The following is a 21,175-nucleotide window of genomic DNA, read 5'->3' on the forward strand; positions in this document are numbered from 1 at the left end:
GAGAAATGTGAAAATACTATTGCATTATGTGTAACTAGCATTTTACTACTGTAGTTGGTTGAAAAGATTTATTTAATCAAGTTATTTCATATTTGTTCAGTCGTTTTGTCTGATCAACAGTTCAAACTAGTTCAAAATAGTATTAAAAAGTAAAATGACCAAAATTAAAATCTGTCAATCTGTTTATTTTGAATAGGTGGAACCATGACATATTTAGCATCTTTGCCCAATATTCAATATCTTTTCAATTTCGAAATGTCTAATATATAATATGAAATATTCCGTAGCCCATTTTGGTAGCACTACTTTGTACTTAATAATAACAATAAAGCACTAAAAAGGATCTTTGTGTATAGGGGTTTTCTCTGCTTTTACTAATAGTTTAACTTACATTTTTAAAAAAGTTATTAAGGACATTCTTTGTAAAAGAATATGTCATAGAGTGGTATTTTTACTTAACAAACATATTTTGTCAACCATGTACAGGTGCAAATTCCAAAAGATACAAAATCAGTGCCACACCAGCAGTAACACTAAACATACAGATAAACATATTCCATTAGGAAATTAGGCCCATTAAGCATAATTATGTTGCATACGGTTTATCAGTCACCAGGTGGCAGCACACGCAAACTCAACAGAGCTGAAAAGTAATTGTTTGATGCATATATTTTGATGCATATATCATAGATATATTCAGACAAGTTTAAACTGCTTCAGTTCCTTTCATTTGCATTTCTTTAGAGGGAGATACGTGCATTTAACCCTATTTGTCAGTTCACCCTGCAATTGTCTGATTGTCACAAACAGGACATGGATATAGGCTGCGCGTGCAAGTCAGCCCTGACGTCGGGACGTTAACATTGTGCATGCACGTGCAGCGCGAGCGCGCCGCTTTGCCCAGCCTGCACCGTGGCTTTGGGCAACTTCTGTCACAGCGGGCACTGTCTAAGTCAACAGTCTATGTTAACGGAGCTCTTCTGTCGTGCCTACAACACTTTACAGTTATGAAAAATTTACATTTCAAGGATTTCTTCTGGGTGAGTTGTTTGTTATGTGTTTGTTTGTTTCTTTACTGTCACTTGTAATATAAACGTTGGCTCGAGAAACAGGCTGCGTCCCTCCAACAATCCCAAAGAGGATGTGCTTTGTGAAGCCAGCTAACTGAGCCAATGTCTTATTCGCTATCATTTCGTAGCTGTGATGGACATTCAAAATACAACATTTTTCGCTTCATCAAACAGTTTTACTTACAAGACTAGGTGATTTATGCAGAGGATGGTTTAATAAAATAGTACAATGTTATCAATACTCAAAGTAAAGTAAAATAAATACCAAATGGTGATAATGTTCCCTTGCGTTTGCTTACAATATGCCTTGCTAAACAGTAAAAGCCATTGCATTATGGTTTTAAATGCTTTAATATGTGACATTGAGTTGCGTCACACTTTTGTGACAGGTAAATTAGACGCTAGATCAGTTTTAGATGCTATGCAAAGCAAGCTTTTTGTATGTAAAATCCTAATTTGTCAGTTCTTTGGGAACTGAATTCACTTACTTTTCACCACTGGACTTATGAAATACACTAGTTTGGATAATTATTAGCTCGCACCATGAGCTTACCTAAATTATGGAGATGTGCAGTTCAAAACATCAATTTTACTCCATGGAAGCGATCCTAATGTTTAAGTGGTTATTTATGTCTGCATGACATGCTGTATTAGGCATTTGGAGTAAAACAAGAAGACAGTGTTAGTAACTGAAGCAGGTTTATATGTAAATGCACGTACAGTATACTCTATAACCCCCAACTATAAGCATTTCTGTACCCAAAGAATTTGAATTTATGCTTTAATCTTATTGACAGAACGCAGATCTGACTTGCACTGGTGGCTATGATGCCATCATCCAATATCTTAATGATGGCAAGAGGACATGCAAAGAGGTGGAGGATTTCATGAAAGCCAGGTAATGCCATGATCAGTGTATTTAATGATGTTAAATATATGCACTATAGTGTACCCAGGCCCTAATGTCCAGCTCTGCGGTTTTGGGTACTAACATATAGAGCTGAACTACTACTTGTCATAGAGTTAATAGGGAGCTGGATAGATATGGCCAACATAAATTAAGGCCACGGTGTGCCAAACTACATGCCCTGATGATACTCAGATTATAAAACTTGGAATCACTCTCAATAATCTTTCTGTGGACGTTTTTATGTTCTATTTCATAGACAGTTTATTTTAACTGAAAAGTTTGGTGAAGTATGCTGATGTGATGAGCTGTCAGTGTAAGAACAAGTGTCAGATTAAGCAAGTGAAAACAGTAAAAGATAAGAAGGTGGAGTAACATGAACTGTGGACTGCAGACCTGACAGTTAGAGGTTTATTAGTAAGACAAGTAGACTAATATTTGAAGTCATAAGATGTAAATATGTCTGTAAAGGATATAAAATATGCTGAACCCTATCATGTTTCCTACATTTCAACTAACATCTATAAAGTAAACCAATATATGTTCCTCTACACTCCTTCATGAAAGTAGACGAGCGGAAATTAAATGTACTTAAACAGGAACAAAGATGTTTCTAAATTGCAGTGCTGCAGCTCTGAGCTTTTTATTAGACACACTTTGGTGTGAAGGATCCTTATAATAGAGTTTATAATGGAATGTTTTATAATGGAATGATACAAAGTTAGAGATTTAATGTTCTCTTTCATGGGGAAGTAGTCTATCTCACTTACACAAGCAAACACACCAGTTGCTAGACGCTGACTTAAATGTAACATGGTTTCTGTGGTGTTCAGCACAAGTCTTCCAAAACAATGAAATTCAACGTTGTCGTCAAGTGAAAAATTATGTGTTTGTGGCAGCATACAGTAAGAACACACAATTCTGGATGTAGGAAGTTAGAGGATATTACATAAATAATATTACTGCAATCCTTGAGGAAAAATATTAGAATTGTATTGATTTACAATGTCCAGTATGAAAAAGGAAAAACTGTGTGGCTATAGCGAATAATGTGTAAATATACTTTAAATCTACAAAAGTGTCTTGGTGTGCAAACATGAACTATATATATATATACTATCTACATAACAAATATATAGAACATGGAGCTATAGATTATTTAGGACAGTGTTGCATGGGTAGGCAAAATAATGCTTTTTCTGGGGGGGTTTTTCTGTGTGTGCATGCATATACATTTGCATCAACTAGTTTGAAGACACATGCATTTAAACAGAAAGCCATTGTTGGGCATTTCCCCTATGATTTGAGTATGTACGATGTAATGTTCCAGAAGTCTTCCTGATTATCCGGAAAAGATAAGGAATTGAGGTCACTGGGATTAAAATGACTCACAGCAGGTGTTTCCTGATTTGACCTCCTCTTTGCCTTTTGTATGAAGGCTTTGTATTTGAACTGACATAGATCACACGCCAAGGTTGTTTTTTTATATAATGATAATGGTCAGTCAGTCTCAAACAGAATGAATAACTGATGAAGTTAGCAGGTAGTGTATAAATATGCAGCTATAAAGACTATAAACAGCAGGACTTTAAGTGTTGTCCCTATTTAATGTTTTAAAAAGCATCTTTGTATTTAGTCCACTTTTTTTTTATTTGTTTCACCAAATGACACTCTACTTAAAGGGTGTATTGTGGGAACCACACACACAGTCTCCTGAACTTTCCATTTAAGCATATACAACAGTTTGTCATGATTTAAAATTCTAAAAATGCCAAATGGCTGATAGTAATGACCTTAGTAGTAATGCACCTATCAGTAGTCACTGATAGGTGCATGTTTGTTCTCTTTCCTTCTTTTCAATCTATGTTCATGGGCTGAGTCGCTTTTAACTTGTTTTCCGCAGAGCCTCAATTGAAGAGAAGTATGCCAAAGATCTCCTTGGTTTGTCAAAGAAAGTGTGCGGACACAATGAGATGAAGTAAGCAATCACTGTGTTGAAATGTTGTTTTTATGTGTTTAATTTGATCTACTTACTTTACTTTCAGCATGAAAATATTAAATGAAAGAGTATGTTATGCTGAATAGACATGGGGCCTTTTAGTTTGGATTTAAAGGCAATGCAGAAAAAGATGTCACAGCAAAGTGTGAGTCTGGTCGCCAGGTGCTAAATAATGACTGTGAATGTGAAAAAATAGAAATGATGACAGTATTCTGCAGTCTAATTAGTTAAGTGTGATTTGGGTGTTTGTGTTCACCTGCGTTTCTGTATCAGTAAGTCATGTTTGCATTCTGTTAGTGGTCCCAGATCACTTGGGCTTTGTTCGTGCTGTTGCTGTTTGGAGATGGCATTCAGACAGAGTTATGTTAGCTGTGGACCTGTAGCCTGTTGCAAACCCTTATAAAAATGCCATGGCCCAGCATTAGCTTCCTTCCGTAAGTGTTATTGTCTACATTTGTGGACCATGCTAGATGTCTACTCCTTCATTAAATTGCTTGGCACATTACAGGCACTACCAATATAAAGGTGTTTTTGCACAAGACAAAAAAAAAAGAAAGAAAGAAAACAGGGCAACACTCATAAAAGCTTGGCTCCACGTTGATACTAGTCTTCAACAGATCCATAAGGGAGCTTTTATTTCTTATTTGTTTCTGGTGTAGTGTATAATTATTGATGCGTTGAAGATACAATGTCTATACATTTATGCATCTTGTGCATTGTATGAAATATAAGTTTCAATCCTTTTGTTCTTAAAGCACATTAAAAAGATCCCTGGACGTGTGGAAATTACGTAAGTGCTTAACATTTTGTCTCATAATTACACAGGCACCATAATTTTCTTCAATGTTGTAGTTTATGCTTTCTGTGCAGATCACAAATTTAAACACTCTTACTGTGCAGAGACTGAACAAGTGAGTCTGTCACACTCACACCTGGCACAGAGCTTAAAGGAGGAAGCCAAGAAGCTTGAGGAATTCCGAGAGAAGCAAAAAGAAGCGAGAAAAAAGGTTTGTGGCTTTCTCAGCACTGTGATGCATGAGGGGAAAATGCATCTTGTCATCACATATCTAGATACAACCTTGTCATTTCAGCTTGAACAACAGATGGATACTCTACATAAACAGAAGTGTTCACAATTCAAAAAGACAATGGATGTAAGTACTACTAATAAAAATTACACACAGTTGAATATTACAGGCTATATATATATATCTATATCTATCTATCTATATCTATCTATCTATATCTATCTATATCTATATATATCTATATCTATATCTATCTATCTATATATATATATATATATATATATATATATATATATATATATATATTACTACTACTACTACTACTACTACTACTGCTACTTTTGTTTATTCTTTTCTGTGTTACTGATAAGCTGGGTAGCATTTGGATTTACTTACGGAACTAATGCTAAACCCAATCACAGCTGTCTATCACACGTTAGATAGGTGAATGAGATGTAATTGCATGCTATTGAAGTAAGACGTTTTATAATCAAAATGCCAGTGGGTACCAATCTATTTGTGTCAGCTACGTTTCACTTGTGTTGTGGTAACAGTAAAAATGCAATTCTTATTCTGTCTGTGTTCTTCCTCTTTGTTGGGAGAAGTTGTGCAGTCACGTCTGGGAAGTGAACCAAGTATCATCATTTAACACCATGGAAATAATAACCAAAAGAAGAAGTACTTGTAATGCACTGTTAAAATAAGGATTAAAAATGTAATCAATAGCACTAACAGAACTTGTGCCATAGACTAAAGAAACCCAGAAGAAGAGTTGCATTAAGAAGTTTAAATGTTAACTGTGGTGCTGTTCCCAGTCAAAGAAGACATATGAGCAGAAGTGTCGAGATAAAGAGGAAGCTGATCAGAATGTGAATCGAAACACCAGTACCAATAACACCAAGAACATGGAAAAGGTACAAGTTAGGTTAAATAATTATATTGAGTGATATTGAGTAATGATAAGACTTGTATGTACAAAATGCTCTGGAAATGCTTTCCAGAACATGGTAGAGTGGGTGTAGGAAGCTTAAGGGATATTAAAGTGCCGGCTGGCAGTGGCATCAATGTCATATCTAAACGGAGAAGTAAAACACTTATGAGTTGATACTGATCAAATTTTCTGTCTCGTTTCCTATTTTAGGCAGAGTTGTTAAACCGTCTTTGTATACTAATCTAAAAACACATTGGCATTGTTAGAATACAAGTAGTTATTAAGGATTTCAGTTTCAGTGGCTGGGGGGTGTTTTTTGATGGGTCTTATTTTGTTGACAGTAGATTTGACTCTGATGCTGATATGGTAAATACAAGTTAATCATTAGAACATTTGCACTATAAAGGTTCCATGGTATTTCTGTCCTTCCTTCTATTTACTGACTATATCAGCTTAGATATTTTTGCAAGGTACTAGATTGAACTTGATGATTAGACTGTGCGAGCCGAAATGTCTGTATTTTATACTTGCTATGTGTTGCGTTTAGACTCCCTGCAGTGGACTAAGCACTCTCTGCTTTCTTTCAGCTCTATTCAAAAGCACAACAAGCAAAACAGAATGCAGAAGAAGCAGGTAAGTTGGCCAAAATCCTCTTTTTCACAGCATCATGTGCTGGGTACAGTTTTAGGATGGTTAGACTAGACAGCAAATGCTACAGCACTATAGGAAATATGCTTTTTAAATGTTTGATTATTTATGGACTCAACATGCAAGAGTTTCTCCAGGCTGAAACATCTCAGTAACTATTCAATTGACTGCCATAAGATATCATTGGTGCTTAGAGTATGATTATGATCTTTATAAATATATCTACATCTACTTAATGAAGTAGTACAAAATTTGGTAATGATGTTATGACTTATGCCTGTGGATCCTCTGATTTTTCCTCGAAACCCACCATGAAGTACACATTTATGTTTTAAGTGACATTGCTAAACAACTATTTCAAAGATTGCAATGATGTTTGGTGCACACATGCATGTTCTTTCTACGGTCATGGTTTTAAAGTGTATATCAGTATTAATATTGTTTATATTGACATACTGTATCGGCAGACAGGTTATACCAGCAGAATGTGGCCACATTGGCAAAGATTAGAGAAGAATGGCTGAACGAACACGCCAAGGCCTGTGATGTAAGACACTGAACACAACACAATTGCTAAGGTTTGCATGTAGCATGCATGTTGTAAATAAGCATAATGTTTTCCTTTACAGATGTTTGAAAAACAGTCAGTGGAGCGGATCAACTTTCTGAGAAATGCGGTGTGGACACATCTCAACCAGCTGTCCCAGCAGTGTGTCGCCAGTGATGAGGTAACCCCCACAGTAACTTTAGAGCTGATAATGTGTGTTCTAACAGTAACTAAACCACAGAAAATTAAAATAAACCATGCAGTTCATCTCAGGTTACTGACAAAGTTAAGGACTAGCTGGTGAATGCAGTTGCACTTGTAGCATACAGATATACAGAGTTTCCTGTATGACAGTCACAGTCAAGCAAAAACATGTCTCAAAATGAATGAAAATGTGCAGATTGTATATTGAGTCTCAATAACAAGTCAGTGAATTCAGGTTTTAACTAAACTGCAGCCAATCATTTATTTTTACTTTATTTCGTTAAATGTTTCGATAAAACCTCTCTCCATGCATGTGTGTGGGGTTTTAGCTGTATGAGGAAGTGAGAAAGTCTATGGAACAGTGTGACATCCAGGAAGACATCGAACACTTTATAAACCTCAGACGAACCGGGGATAAACCTCCAGGTATTAATGCAGTAGTACTCAAACATAATATTCTGAAAATCAACAAATACCCAGAATTGGAATGCACACAGATAAAGGTAGTGATTGGACAACACAGCATTCATTTTTGAATCAGTTGCAAGTATGTACAATGTCGGTCCTCTCTCTAAAAGCTCCGATTGGGTATGAGAATTTCTACAGTGGTCAGAAGTCTCCTGCTGGTGTGCCCCTCTTTCACCTTGCACACTCAAACATCAGGTAAGCAAGACAAGGACTCTTGGGGAGGCTGCGACCCCTTGTTTATCTCATTTTCCTTTTATTTAATAGTTCTGTAAGTCTGTAAAACATTAATTGACAGACCTTATTTGCTTGCTTGTCTTGTGGATTTGCAGAAGAGGGACCTTGCCTGAGCCAGCACCCAGCAGTGATGGTATGAGGGATTTTTTTATTAGGGCTTAACGGCAGTGTACTGTATGGCGTGTTACTTGCTAGAATGAGGCTGGTGAAGAGACTTGGTTTTGCAGACTTGCAGACTAGTCCACATACCAAAACCACTGAATTTAAGCTTTGTTTTATTTTTTTCATTATCTAAATTATTTCACCTACTGCTTGTTTGAGACCCATAACCGAATAATCAGTTACAGATAAAGGGTGGATCATTTTAGCAGAGTGGTAGCCTAGGAATGGTGGGCTTAGCATCATTTAACAAGAGTATATGCTCAGTTGGTAAGGCAGTCGCCCACGGACCACAGGGTCAGTAGTTCGATCCCCGGTCCTGGCTATATGTCAGAGTGTCTCTGGGCGAGACAGTGAACCCCGAACAGCCCGTTCCCATCCCCAGCTGTGCAGTGCAGGTTCAAGCCCAGTAGAAATTGGGTAGGGTTGTGTCAGGAGGGGCGTCTGGCTTTAAAAAAAACAAAACGGTGCCAAATCAACATGCGGGCAAAGATCCGGTGTGGTGACTCTAAACTCACAGGTTAAGCCGGAAGAACAAAAAATAAAAAATACAAATAAATAAATAACATCTTTGCTTGCATGACATTGATCAATTTTAGCACGATATTTACACTTCAGCCTTTTACCAGTATGTGTGAAATGGTGGGGAAGCGAATGGTTGCTGCATGCTTGGTTCTCTACTCTTAATCCCTTTTTAATTCTTTTTTTCTATTGCAGATGATGGAGTCTACTCAACAGTTCAGGATTTAGACTACAGCGTTATCCATTAATAACACTGGCTTACCTGGAGGAGTTATTGTACATCCTGCGTGGGCTTTGTAATGGGCATGACGTTTATCTACACTATGTCTTATTACATCCTTATTTGTTGTTTTCTGTCTAGATAAGGTCTTAGCAAATAGAAATTTAGTGTCATAACTTTGTAAGTACCTATTTTTCTGGGGTTGTTTAGTATTCTTTACATATGACTGTGTTATAAACAGTAAACATTTTATTTAAGGTTCTTTTGTTTTTCTAAAATAGAAAGAAGACAGGCTAAGACATTTTGTACAATGATACAGGGACTTGCAAAACTGCATCTTTTATTATCTTTGGCTTTTTAAGGTTTGAGGGGGCCGTATACTCTTCTCACTTTTAAAATAGAAATGCTCAAAATAAGGTAATGAATCATCTGCTGAGTGGCTATCATTTCCTCTTTGATGTGGAAGTACATGAAGGTTCATTCACTACAGTGTACAGTCTACAGCTCAGTTAAGAGCCTGTTTTTCTTGATTATCCTGTGAAAGTCAAGAACTATGTCACTCAACTTGGATCTTTACATTTGGACTGTCTTGTAATTCAGTACATGTACTGAACCATCAAGTATTTCCCATCATAAGAAAGTTAGAAGTTGTATGTCCAAGATTGTCATTAATTGAATTAATGCATTTTGCTCAGTTAGTGCTAAAACACAAAAGTAGAGTTGCAGCAAACTGCAGCTGACCTACCGTTGGTTTAAACTTCATCCTCAATCTACTAACTGTTAACTCTGTTTTCTGCATTAACAACTATTTATTATTTAAGGTGTTTTATTATGACAACTAACCATTACCCAGTGACAAATTAAATAAAACTCAATACAGTTTTACCACATTTGGCAACATCATTGTTTTGTTCTCTGGAGATTTCAGCATTATATATAGTCCTCCTCAATGTGAGTAAGAGCTCATTGTAACCAGCATCTTAAGGTTGTCCACATCTGTTCGCATGGTACATGCATTATACTTGAATACAAGACTTGAAATGGGAAGCACATTGTCAGCAGGACTGCTCCACAAACAGGCCTGTTGATATGGTTCAGAAAGTTACTGATGTCTATCTTCTTTTGTAGGAAATTTGTCTTCTTGTGATCCGATATTATACAGCATGCTCCGATTTGATCAGATCCAGAATCACCTGGATCGTCGTTTCACCTACGGCGGGAACAAGAGAGAGACAGAATCGCATCAGATCTCTGCTCTATAAAGAGTTTTTAAAAATACATTTCTTTGATTTAGCCTGAGGAAGATTAGAGCTACACCACTAACCTCATCAGTGCATTTTAAATTCCATATGAAATTATTTTCAAAAATATCATTGTTTTGCATCTCAAAAACAAACTAGTGGTTCCTACATTTATAAAATTACAAAGTCACACTTACTTTGCAAACACACACACACACACACACACACACACACACACACACACACACACACACACACACACACAGAATGAATGGGTCAGAATGAACTACATTGACAATTTGTAACCACAAAGAGGAAATGCAATAATGTTGTATAATTATACAATAGCTGTGGGTAGTAGTATGGTATTTGTTGACCAGAAGATCACAGAACATCTCCAGACTGATTCTTTAAGAGTTTAAATAAAAACAGTTTCCATTTTGGCTGTGGTATTAAAAGGAATGAAGGTTTACCTTCTAGAGTCATTTTAGGATTTTCCAGCTTCTTTTCAAGCAAAGAATCCATCAGCTTTCTCAGGTGTTTGAAAATCACACCGATTCGTACAGGAGCCTTCAAAGAGGAACACAAATTAATTTAGCCTTTTTAAAAATGTCAGACAGGATGACTGCTCATTAGAAAAGCAAAGTGTAAGTTTGCAACACGTGCTGCTTTGGAAGGTACAGAAGAAAGCAAGGATTATGTTTAACCCCCTTGGTCAACTCTGACCTGAAAGTGGATCCATCCATCTAGTGTAATGAGTCTCTCTCTGTGCTGAATTTCAATGTCACCTCCAAACAGCAGCAAGGGAAAAGGAGATATCAGAGTTGTGTCTCGCAGGTAGATTTTTGTGTACTTCACCTGTGAACAAACATGCATTAGGAAAAGAAAAACTAGATGATATGACAAATAATAATGCACACACATACTCATCAGCCTTACCTTCTCCTGGTAGAGTAGCCAGCCGTATGTCTGCAGGTTGCGATTAACAGATGAAGGATGGACTTGAGCCTTTCCTTGAGGGGTCTCCACTGTGCAGGTCACTCGTTCAAGCACATCTACAGAGGGGGCGCACAAGACCCTGGCCACGCTGTCATAGAGCCCTGCTGTCAGCACTGCGTTCAGGACAGAAATCTCCTGCTTGGAGAGAGGGGCTGTCTGCAGTTTCATTTGGTAAGATGAAGAGCGAGGAGACCAGAACCCTGCCTGCTCCACCATCTTCATCAGCTCGTGCTTCACACCCTGGATGGAAAAGGTCACACAGCAGCATATGAAAGTGGACAGGGAAGAGAAAATTAAAAACTAAAAACCAGCTCAGGTCAGATTGTGGTGCAAATATACATTTTTCACACCTGTATAGTAATAAGAGCTGTTCGATTGAGGAAGTGTTTCCTACAGTAGGACATTTCTGCCCTTTGTCCCTCAGCTTGGGAGTTTTTCCACCTAGCAGTATGAAACACAAGAAAATAGGTCATGAGAAAGCTCATTTCAACTATTTATATTTTTCTAAATGTTTTGTCTCTGCACTTTGCTCATTATTTCAAAGATATTGAAATACAGCATAGCTGTTTCACAGTCCTACAGGTCAAAGCATGACAAAAATGGACTACAATTATTTATTAAGTGCGTGCATGGAGGGTTTACTGAATGGGTCAGCTGGGCACGAAACCTCTTATGAAGTGAATCATATTTCTGGCTTGAAAGTCAAAAACAAAAAAAATATTACCAAAAATGTGACATCCAAAGCCAAAACAGTTAAAAAACATGACAGTTGGAAACAGGAACTAAAAAGATGCAGCAAGTTAACACTTGGCCTTTGTGAGTAGTTCTGCTCCACAGCTCAGTAAACAGTAATGACAGTTTGCCACAGCTCCGAAACGTGAACGGACTGCCCCTCGCGTGTCATATTCAGTTTCAGTTTTCACATTTAGCATCTCTTGACAGCTTGCAGCCACATAATATCTATCTATATCTATCTATATCTATATATCTCTATATAGATATATATCTATATATATCTATATCTATATATATATATATATCTCTATCTATCTAGATATATATCTATATCTATAGATATATATCTATAGATATATATCTATATCTATATATATCTATATCTATCTATCTATCTATATATATCTATCTATATCTATCTCTATCTCTATATCTATCTATCTATCTATCTATCTATCTATCTATCTATCTATATATATATATATATATATATATATATATATATATAAATAATGCTGCGGGAGGCTAGATTTCAGTTACTTCATTAAAATGTCTCTGTGGCAATAAATCACATGCCCTTAGAGGGAAACACACAGTCCTTGTTAAAAAGATTTCAGGATGGCTCATACCCCAGATACGCGTTGTACATTGTGAGATGATCAGAGTTCGCTAATGCCAGTGAAGCTTTAGCAAGGTTAGCTTCCTCCTTTCTGTTCATTGGTGTGGAGAAGGGAGATTTCTCAGTAATGGCTGCTGCAATGGTTGCCTGAAAAAAAAAAGCTCTCTTAATACTCAAAGGAAAGTATGAAACTAGTCATAATTCAAAAACGCATACGATACAATGAATAAAACATGAACATAAAAAAAAATGAGTGTGACGTACTATTGGTTCCAGACAGCCGAAGATGGCTCCATAGATGAGCATCTTGCCAATCTTTACATTGACGGGTAAACTCCCCAGGTGGTATCCCAGAGGAGTGAGGACATGATTGTTGGCTTGACATGCACCGATCTTCCTCAGCAGGTTGACAGCATTACTGACTGACTGAGGCTGAGGAGCATCCAGGGCCCGGCTCAGGAATTCTTCTGGAGAGCCGTACTGACATTTCTACCGGTGGGGAGAGTTAAGAGAGGGGAGTGAAGGATGCCTCACACAGAGGCTCTGTTGGTGCAACTGATTGTGGGTTACATACCATAATGTGAAGACAAAGCTCCTCCAATGGGACCCGTAGTATCTCAGGAATGGAGTAATCCATGAAGGCGTCAAACCTGAGGTGATTAAACATAAGCCGAACTGATCAGCGCACGACTTGAAACTGCAATATGATGTGCGAAGCTGTTGCCTTGTCTTGATGATAATATCTTTTATGTTTGAGGGGAAGTTATTTATTTTCCTGCTTTGTGTTTTTCATCCCAACTCTATACAGTACATCGTCTGCTTTGTACCTGTATTTGGGGTAGAGTCTAAAGCAGAAGCCGCTCCTGACACGTCCCGCTCGCCCCTGCCTCTGGAGGGCACTGGCTTTGGAAACAAACGTTTCCACCAGTGAGCTCATCTGGCTGCTTTCATGGTACCTGAACAACACAGCAGACCGTTAGACAGACAATTTATGTGTCTTTGCAACCAACTTCACTCTGGCTTTTTATTTAAATCCATGCTAGTGGTGTGCTGAGAATGTCTTTAGGCTGGTACACCACTTTAGTGCAGAATGACTCTAGCACCATCATGAGGTTGAAATGGTTAAAATGTCTGAACAACTATGAGATTGGCTGTCCCAAAGTATAATAAAGATGTTCTCGCTCACCCCAGGATGATCCGAAATACCTTGGGTGATACATTACCTTCTGATGTCATAATGTTTAAACATGTCTAAAAGTTCAAATAACGACATTCCCAGCAGCCTCGGCTGGCCAACTGCAGGTGTTTGGCAACTTTTAGCATGCTAACACACCAAACTATGCTGGTTCACATTACACCTGTTAAACCTCACCATGTTTGCTCTGTCGTTATGAGCATGTTAGCATTTAGCTCAAAGCATCACCTCCACTTTTCAGCATTACTTATGAGCTCTCACTTATTTTCTTTGGTCTTCCCAGTGTCGATGACAAACACAACGTCAGGTATAGTTACACCTGTCTCAGCAATGTTGGTCGACAACACGATCTAAGAGAGACAAAGCAGAGCAGGGATTATAAAAATTATAAAATATGAATGTATTTGTTCAGTTGCATATTAAAATCATAAAATATTAAACTCCTATGTTCTGTTTTCAAACAAACTAAAGCATCACCACAGATAGTGTTAATGGAAAAGGGAATCACTTCTTTAATAATAGTACACTGTCTTAAATATCCTCCATTCTCACAATATCATAGTACTATTTAAAAAAATGTTCAACACATGTAGTCTAACCTTCCTAACTCCAGCAGGTGGCACAGTAAAGGCAGAGGCCTGGTCCTTTGATGAGAGAGTGGAGTGGAGAGGAACTATCCAGTACCTAATGAATGAGAAATGTTAAATGCGCAGCACATAAGCTGTAAGATATTGCAGTACATTAGATTGATGTGTGTATGTAACCTCTTTTTGCTCCTGAATCTCTTGTCTGAGGACAGCAGATCATAAAGCTGCTGGATATGAGCCAGACCTGGCAGGAACACGAGGACAGCTCCATCCACCTCTGCAAATTGTGGGGCTTTGTCTGAGAATTAGAATAGCACAAACATTAGAAACATACAATGGCAAAATGTATATATATTATAAAATTTGCTTATATATCAGTCCCATGCATTTTAGAAGTGCTGTTGGGAAATTTCCCCTTTCAGGCCACAACACTCACAAAAACATCCCTGAAATCTTGAAGGGACTATAATATGTAACCTGATCTGTCTGAAACAAGCATGATGATGTGTTGTACCTAGGTAATCAATGAGGTCAACCAGCAAGTCCATGTTGATCTTATTAGGGTTCATGTACTGCAGCACCTGCCGGGTCCTGGTGCTGAAGTGGTCCATGTCAGGACCCAGGTCCCAGCCTGAGGAGGAATCTCTCATTATCACCTCCTTGAAGAGACAGAAGCACAAAGGTTAAGACATAATGGTTACAAATTACAATGGTGTCTCGTGTGCAGTAAGAAAACACGTCGTTAAAAGTCGAAAAGCTGTTTTATCATTAGTTTTTCGGACTTATGTGAAAAAAATCCTCGAAGGCGAAAAATATTTTTATGAGAGATTATTTTGCATGAGGAACTATTAGTATGTCTCTGTATTTTCCTTCTACTTTGTCTCTGGTAGAAGCAGATTTCCTTTATTAGCAGTTTTGGGGTTTTACATAAACAATATTTAAACACTTTTTATACAGTGTTTAGCTTTGTTATTTGCTCAAAAAGATAGAGCGTGGATGATAAAAATAAATAAATAAAACACCACTGTCACACAATACTGCAGCAGGGGGCTAACGTTACCTGGTGTTGAACTGTCTTGCCACCTTTCTGGGTGATAGAGATGCTGACTTCTTCTTCTTCTTCAAGAATTTTCTGGCTGTACTCAGAGTCCTTCTCCAGGATGTACCCTGTCTGCTCCACTATGTCTTCTAAATGAAACACCTGGACAAAAGAAAATAAATAAATAAAAATCAAGCTTGAGAGCAGTAATCATCATTTTCTTATCCTGTTATTTTCGTTCAGCTTCTAAAAATCTAAAAATTTTAAATTACCAAAATATAAAGCAATTAAAACAAGAGAAAGGTTAAACCTGGTCCTCTCACCTCCACTGGGAAAGTGTGGCCAGGAATAGTGATCACTGGGCAGCGGTTAAAGTAGTTGGAGAACTTGTCACAGTCCACTGTAGCGCTCATGAGGATCAGCTGCAGGTCTGATCTCTTCATAACAACATCTTTCAGGATAGTGAGCAGGAAGTCTGACTGGACGCTGCGCTCATGGACCTGAGAAGATGAACATGCTGGGTGAAATTGGTGGCGAACAGACTTTCCAAATTGCAGTGTAGTTGGTCACATGCTTTGAATTTACACAGTGAGGTTGATTTACATGTCATCGGCTTGTTAATGATTATGAAAGAGCACAATGGTGTTTATGTCATTTAAAGCGCGTCACTTTATGATTTTATGATGACATTGGGGTTGGAAAAAACTGAATATGGTAACACACTGGAGGCCACGACACTTACAATTTGCAAATACTGTTTTACTACAAACTGTTAGCACCTCGTCAACAACGATGTGTGTCAGGGAGCTGAGGTGTCTGTCGTGCTGGAGTTTCCTGAGCAGAACTCCAGTAGTGCAGTAGAGCAGGCGGGTCCACTCCCCAGACTGATTCTCCATCCGGATCTGATATCCGCACAGTGACGACTGAAGTGTAATTTGAACAAGAATCATTATCATTAAAGTAGCAAACATTTACACACATATACATGCAGTATATCCTATGATTTCTGAGTGAAAATACATTTTTTACCTTCGAACCTGGTCCTTCCTCACATCCAAGTTCCTGACTGACTCTGCGGGCGAGGCTCGTGGCAGATATCCTCCGCGGCTGAGTCACCACGATGTTGCAGGGCTGTGCCACTTTGCCCCCGGTGAGAAGCTCCTCCAGCAGGAACTGAGGAATCTGAGTACTTTTTCCACTACCTGTCTCACCAGCCACCACCACCACAGGGTGCCGCTGCAAAGCCTCCAGGACACGATGCCGGTGTTGGAAGACCGGCAGCTGCTCTCGCTCTGCCTTCAAGATAGCGTGCTCGTTGAATATGGGTTATTGTACGCACGTACATTTATGGTAAATTGTGCAACGCTTATGTGGATTTACCTGCAGTTTGCGTGCCAGCGAGGACTTCTTAAGCTTCATCAAGAGCTCTCTGGATGCTTCAAGTCCTCCTGACCTTTCTTTTCTCCCTCCTCTTTTCTCACTCTTGTCCTCCAGTTCTTCTCCTCCCTCCCCAATATCAAGACCAGCCAGGTTCTCCCAGGACTCTTCAGGCTCTTCACCCAAAGCCTGACCCACCCTCACCTGGCTTGTCGATCCAGCCCCCTGTGCTTGGTTCTGCTGCTGTTTGAGTCTGCTCAGAAGCCGGGAGATGAACTGGTCTCGAGGTTTGTTGGCAGCAGTGCGACACTCTTCCTGCTGCTGCTGCTCACTTTCTCTCCACTCCAGCCACACATCTCTGTAGGTGGGAGGAAGGAGCTGGTGCACTGACTGGGAGCCAGAGATTAAGGGAAAGATGAAGAGACCGGGTGCAAACACAAAGCAAAGAGCAGTATTCTCTGCTAGGATAGATGTAATACCTGTCCTTTAACCAGGTTGTAGAGTGCCAGAGTGGCTCCCAGATGTTGAGCCTGCATGCTGTCCTCAGTCAAAATGGTTGGACAAACTTCCAGCACATCATCTGCCCTCTGAACACGCACCCTACAAGGTATAAAGGCATAGTATTAAATGCACAGTCTTTACTCGTTATCCTTTCCAGAGCTACATCCAACATACTGTATATGTGTCTGTATACACAATGGCACAGAAATGTCCACACACTTACTTGCATCTCCAATATCTCCCCGCAGCAACCTTGTGAAAAACTGGTGGTGGGCTCTTGGGCAGGTTCTTTCTAACCCAGTCAATGAGGAACTGTTTGGGAGACTTTCCAGTCCAGCTGCGAGCTGTGTAGTCAAAATTACGAATGTCCTTTGCCTCGTTCTTTTTTACAGCTGCAGAGGAAATTTTAAAAATAATAATGACTGTCTCAAACAATGAAGTCTGTCAATTTTAAACACTGAACACTGATAATACTAATGATTAATACGCCAACTGTAACTGGAGGCCAAAATGGTACATGAGCTGTCACGTGTCAAACTTTTTTGTCAACTGGGCTAATAAATAAATATGCTTGAGGACAAATCTTAGCACCTATCACATTTATAACATCTTTACTGTTTCATGTTTTGCTACTTAACATTTGGATTTCACTTGGCTCAGAAGGTGATTGTGTCTGACACAAACCTTTCTCAGCAGGAGGGTCCTTTTCAACTTGTTCAAATAAGTTAAAGCTGAGGTCATCTTTGTCCACATTAACAGGAGGTGTTTTCTTTTCCTTTTGAGGTACATCCACCACTTTTATAGCTGGATTGAACACGGGATGAGACTCCAGTTGCTTCATTTCTAGATCGAAAAAACAATAATTCTGTGGTTTGTTTGAATTGCGGTTGTGTTTTGTTTTTAATGTTGTGTATCATTTTGTGTGCTTTGATACTTTTGTTCATGGTTTTGTGTACATGCTGTACTGTTATTTGTAAATTGCTAAAGCTGTAAAATGAGAAAAAACACATTTGTTCCATACAAAAGTAAATTAGTAAAAAAACATAACAAAAAACTTAAGAATGCCTTTAAGAACATAAGTGCACACACACACGCACAAAATGTATCAACACAAAGAAAATTAAGACACACACACCTTGCTGTATGACGCGTACTCTGTCCTGTGCCATCCTTTGGCCCGACTTATCTCCTTTGGACTTTGCAGCAGCTGCCGCCTCTTTAGTGTCATACAGCTGAGCAGTGAGGATCAAATACCTGTCATTCTACAAAACATAAAAAATTACATAGCATTAGAGAAAACCATCATGAAGCCACATATTTAATGTACTTCACATATGATGTACTACAATTTCCTAATTTAACATATATGCTGAAAAATATACACTTTATGTGTCCAGTGCTGTGCAAAAGTCTTGCAGGGAACCCTCAACTTTGCTGTTTTAGCAAGGCTGCAATCACAATCCTAATCTATTTCTAAATTTATGGCTTTTGGACATTATTTTAGATCTCAAACTCAAATATTGAGCCCCCATATTAGTTGCCAATCAATAATTTGATCAACATTTCTAATAAAAGCACGGAGAGCTCAACCATACAAAATGCCTGCTTCTGTGTCCTCCACACAGAGGGAGTCTATCGCAGCTGTCATCAGGCAAGAGGTGGGGCACACACAGGACAGGTCGCCAGTCTATCTCAGGGCTGCAGTTAATCTTTGAATTTTTTTATTTCACTTACAGGGTCAAATCTTTCCTCCAGTTCAGGGTTGTGTGTAGACTTCCTCTCTTCTTCTTCTTCTTCCCACTCTTCCTCACTGCTCTGCTCTGCATACCTCAAGATCCAGTCCTTCAAGCTTGCAGCCTCATCCTTCTCTGTGGCCTGGCAAACACCAAACACACTTATAAGGTACGATATAGTACGACAGCTTCTGTCCAGCCTACATACAGGTTAAAAACACACAAACCTTGGTTGCCTCTTTGAGAGTGTTTTTGGGTACTTTGGGACTCAGGGTTTCTGGTTTTTGCTGAGAAGGAGGCTGAAACCTGGGCCTGCTCCTCTGGCTCTCCTCCTCCATCTGCTGGCTAAAACCCTCTGGCAGTTCATCTGGAAAAATACACAATAAACTTTTTGACAAGCAGTTCTGACAGCCTTGTGATGACATCGCAATTACTTTATTACCATCTTTAAGGTTAAGGCAGAGCCAGTCAAGAGCAGAGTGGAGGTCCCCTCCATACAGCACACTGCTCTTCATTGCCTCTTCAATGTGCTCTTTCTTGAAGTTGAACTTCTGCAGAGCTGTGTACAAATCCTGCAAGCACGATGAGAGAGAGTCAACAGGAATACACCACAAAATCAGTAAATAGGATAAAGTTTCATGGTCGTTTGGTCTTTACCAGCAGTTTCTTGCTGGTAAGTCTGCCTGATATGGATCCTTTGTCCCCATTCTCCTGTCTGAATTCATTAATTAGCTTGATGATAGTCTTTTCCAAGTCAGCTTGAATTAAAACCTGAAAGAAATACAATATATGTAATAAAAATGACATGCATTTTAAAAAAACAAGAAATATTACTTCATATTAGCAATATTACTACTGTAAATGTAATAATATTAAATTACTTTTTAAATTATCTGTGCTAATAAATCCCAAGGTGGCTATAAACAGGTTACAGCAGCTGACTTACTTTGAGAATCGCCTTGTCGGAGACCCCACCTTTGTCAACTTGAGCAGTGCTGGCAAGACTGTAGGTCTTCGGAGCTGGACAAAAACAGAGGAATGCATATCAATTCTGTGCCTGACCACACCAGCAGTGAGTTCATTATTAACACTTAATATAACTGTTCTTTTGATGAACTATTAGTTTGGGCCGAAAACTGTCTAACTTGCAGGCTCGAGTACAATGTTTGATTGCCAGGGAGAAAAAACACAAAGAAAATCCTAAAGTCAAAACAGATCTGTGAATATTTGAGCTGAAAAGAGCTTTGTTTGAATTTTTACTTGACCAATTGTTAAAATTAAGAACCCTGAGTGGGAACATGTGGGAAAGTTCTTGCAGTGAATGTGCACAGTGCTTCGGTTCAGACGGTGGATGTTGTGGCTAAAATGACCAAACCTATCAGCTTTCAGCAGTAACTTCCAGGTAACGTCACACTGTAGCTGCACGGCTGTATGAAGACACTACAGTATGCATGTGCATCCAAACAACGTCCGGGGAAAATGTGCCCTGCTGGCAGTTAATACCACCTTTTGACTTGTTCTCTTTGGTTGGTTTGGTTGGCTTGTTGCTGGCGGGCTGTTTCTTCGGCTCTTCCGACACGCCGTTCCTCGCTGGTGCTGGCGCTGCTGTCGTCTGGGCCACCGGGGCAGAGGCTTGCGCCGCCGACTTCTTCTTCTTACCACCCATTCAGTCACACACAAAGAAACTTCTTATGTGTCCGTGCAATGGCGAGTCATCAGTAAACACTGGAAAGGTGGTGATGACGAATAGGAGACACAAAAATAACGCTAGTTATTTTTCCTCCTTATTATTTTCGTGACGACCGGGTTGGATCATTTTAGGACTACACGGCTACCGTAGCAGAAGATTTGTGTTGCATTCGAGTATATCTAGAGATTGGGGCATACAACTAAGAAACACACTGTAGATGTAATATTACAGCTATTTGTTGTGTTACTTGTAAGTAGCGCGTTGTTAGCATGTAAAATCACAAAGCAAAACAATAAAAAAAATCTAAATTATAGCTAAATTTGCAGTATTATTTAAAAAAACATATTTTGGCATAAACGAGACTGTACTTGCAGTGTTTTTTTTTCTTACAGTGTGTTGACATGACAGTAATTCTTCTCACCAAGAAGTCGGCCCCAATATTTTGTTTGCATTCGCAGACACAAGTCGAGGGCAGAGGAGTTTCCCTCCCCTCTCGCCATCAGTCCTCGGAGTTCCAGTTTA

At 38.9% G+C, this 21,175-nt stretch overlaps 2 protein-coding genes across 3 annotated transcripts; one reads left to right on the plus strand and one right to left on the minus strand.

Annotated features, from left to right (window-relative positions):
- Positions 1 to 854: 854 nt before the first annotated feature.
- On the plus strand, positions 855 to 9,827 carry pstpip2 (proline-serine-threonine phosphatase interacting protein 2). Of its 2 annotated transcripts, none has more exons than XM_067484327.1 (14): positions 855 to 1,040; positions 1,868 to 1,968; positions 3,881 to 3,955; positions 4,732 to 4,766; positions 4,847 to 4,983; positions 5,068 to 5,130; positions 5,820 to 5,918; positions 6,523 to 6,568; positions 7,051 to 7,130; positions 7,213 to 7,311; positions 7,664 to 7,760; positions 7,913 to 7,997; positions 8,132 to 8,169; positions 8,913 to 9,827. In XM_067484327.1, the coding sequence occupies exons 1-14, from the start codon at positions 870 to 872 to the stop codon at positions 8,963 to 8,965; spliced, it is 1,179 nt and encodes a 392-aa protein (XP_067340428.1). In that variant the 5' UTR covers positions 855 to 869; the 3' UTR covers positions 8,966 to 9,827. The 2 variants fall into 2 exon arrangements, with proteins under 2 accessions (XP_067340428.1, XP_067340429.1); XM_067484328.1 differs by having other exon boundaries at positions 4,877 to 4,983.
- On the minus strand, positions 9,784 to 21,078 carry dhx29 (DEAH (Asp-Glu-Ala-His) box polypeptide 29). Its single transcript, XM_067484324.1, has 28 exons — positions 20,470 to 21,078; positions 19,910 to 19,983; positions 19,621 to 19,734; positions 19,406 to 19,535; positions 19,191 to 19,330; positions 18,965 to 19,105; positions 18,366 to 18,492; positions 17,915 to 18,073; positions 17,454 to 17,622; positions 17,209 to 17,329; positions 16,733 to 17,119; positions 16,382 to 16,648; positions 16,132 to 16,275; positions 15,676 to 15,852; positions 15,374 to 15,514; positions 14,828 to 14,972; positions 14,491 to 14,611; positions 14,326 to 14,410; positions 13,988 to 14,076; positions 13,359 to 13,487; positions 13,106 to 13,181; positions 12,796 to 13,020; positions 12,542 to 12,678; positions 11,528 to 11,618; positions 11,118 to 11,417; positions 10,905 to 11,036; positions 10,652 to 10,748; positions 9,784 to 10,147 (listed from the first exon to the last, which is right to left on the minus strand). Exons 1-28 carry the CDS (start codon positions 20,627 to 20,629, stop codon positions 10,092 to 10,094), a joined length of 4,134 nt encoding a protein of 1,377 aa, XP_067340425.1. The 5' UTR covers positions 20,630 to 21,078; the 3' UTR covers positions 9,784 to 10,091.
- Positions 21,079 to 21,175: the final 97 nt, after the last annotated feature.

Source organism: Channa argus, chromosome 18 (assembly GCF_033026475.1).
Source record: "Channa argus isolate prfri chromosome 18, Channa argus male v1.0, whole genome shotgun sequence".
In the NCBI taxonomy this organism is placed as follows: domain Eukaryota; kingdom Metazoa; phylum Chordata; class Actinopteri; order Anabantiformes; family Channidae; genus Channa; species Channa argus.

Coding starts and splice junctions, on each gene's coding strand:
- pstpip2 (XM_067484327.1), top strand. CDS start 870: ATGCACGTGCAGCGCGAGCGCGCCGCTTTGCCCAGCCTGCACCGTGGC. Junction 3,956..4,731: donor TGCGGACACAATGAGATGAA/GTAAGCAATCAC, acceptor TTGTTCTTAAAG/CACATTAAAAAGATCCCTGG. Junction 7,998..8,131: donor CTTGCACACTCAAACATCAG/GTAAGCAAGACA, acceptor GTGGATTTGCAG/AAGAGGGACCTTGCCTGAGC.
- dhx29 (XM_067484324.1), bottom strand. CDS start 20,629: ATGGGTGGTAAGAAGAAGAAGTCGGCGGCGCAAGCCTCTGCCCCGGTG. Junction 17,623..17,914: donor GGACCCTCCTGCTGAGAAAG/GTTTGTGTCAGA, acceptor TTTCCTCTGCAG/CTGTAAAAAAGAACGAGGCA. Junction 15,515..15,675: donor GCCACACTTTCCCAGTGGAG/GTGAGAGGACCA, acceptor TCTTTTGTCCAG/GTGTTTCATTTAGAAGACAT.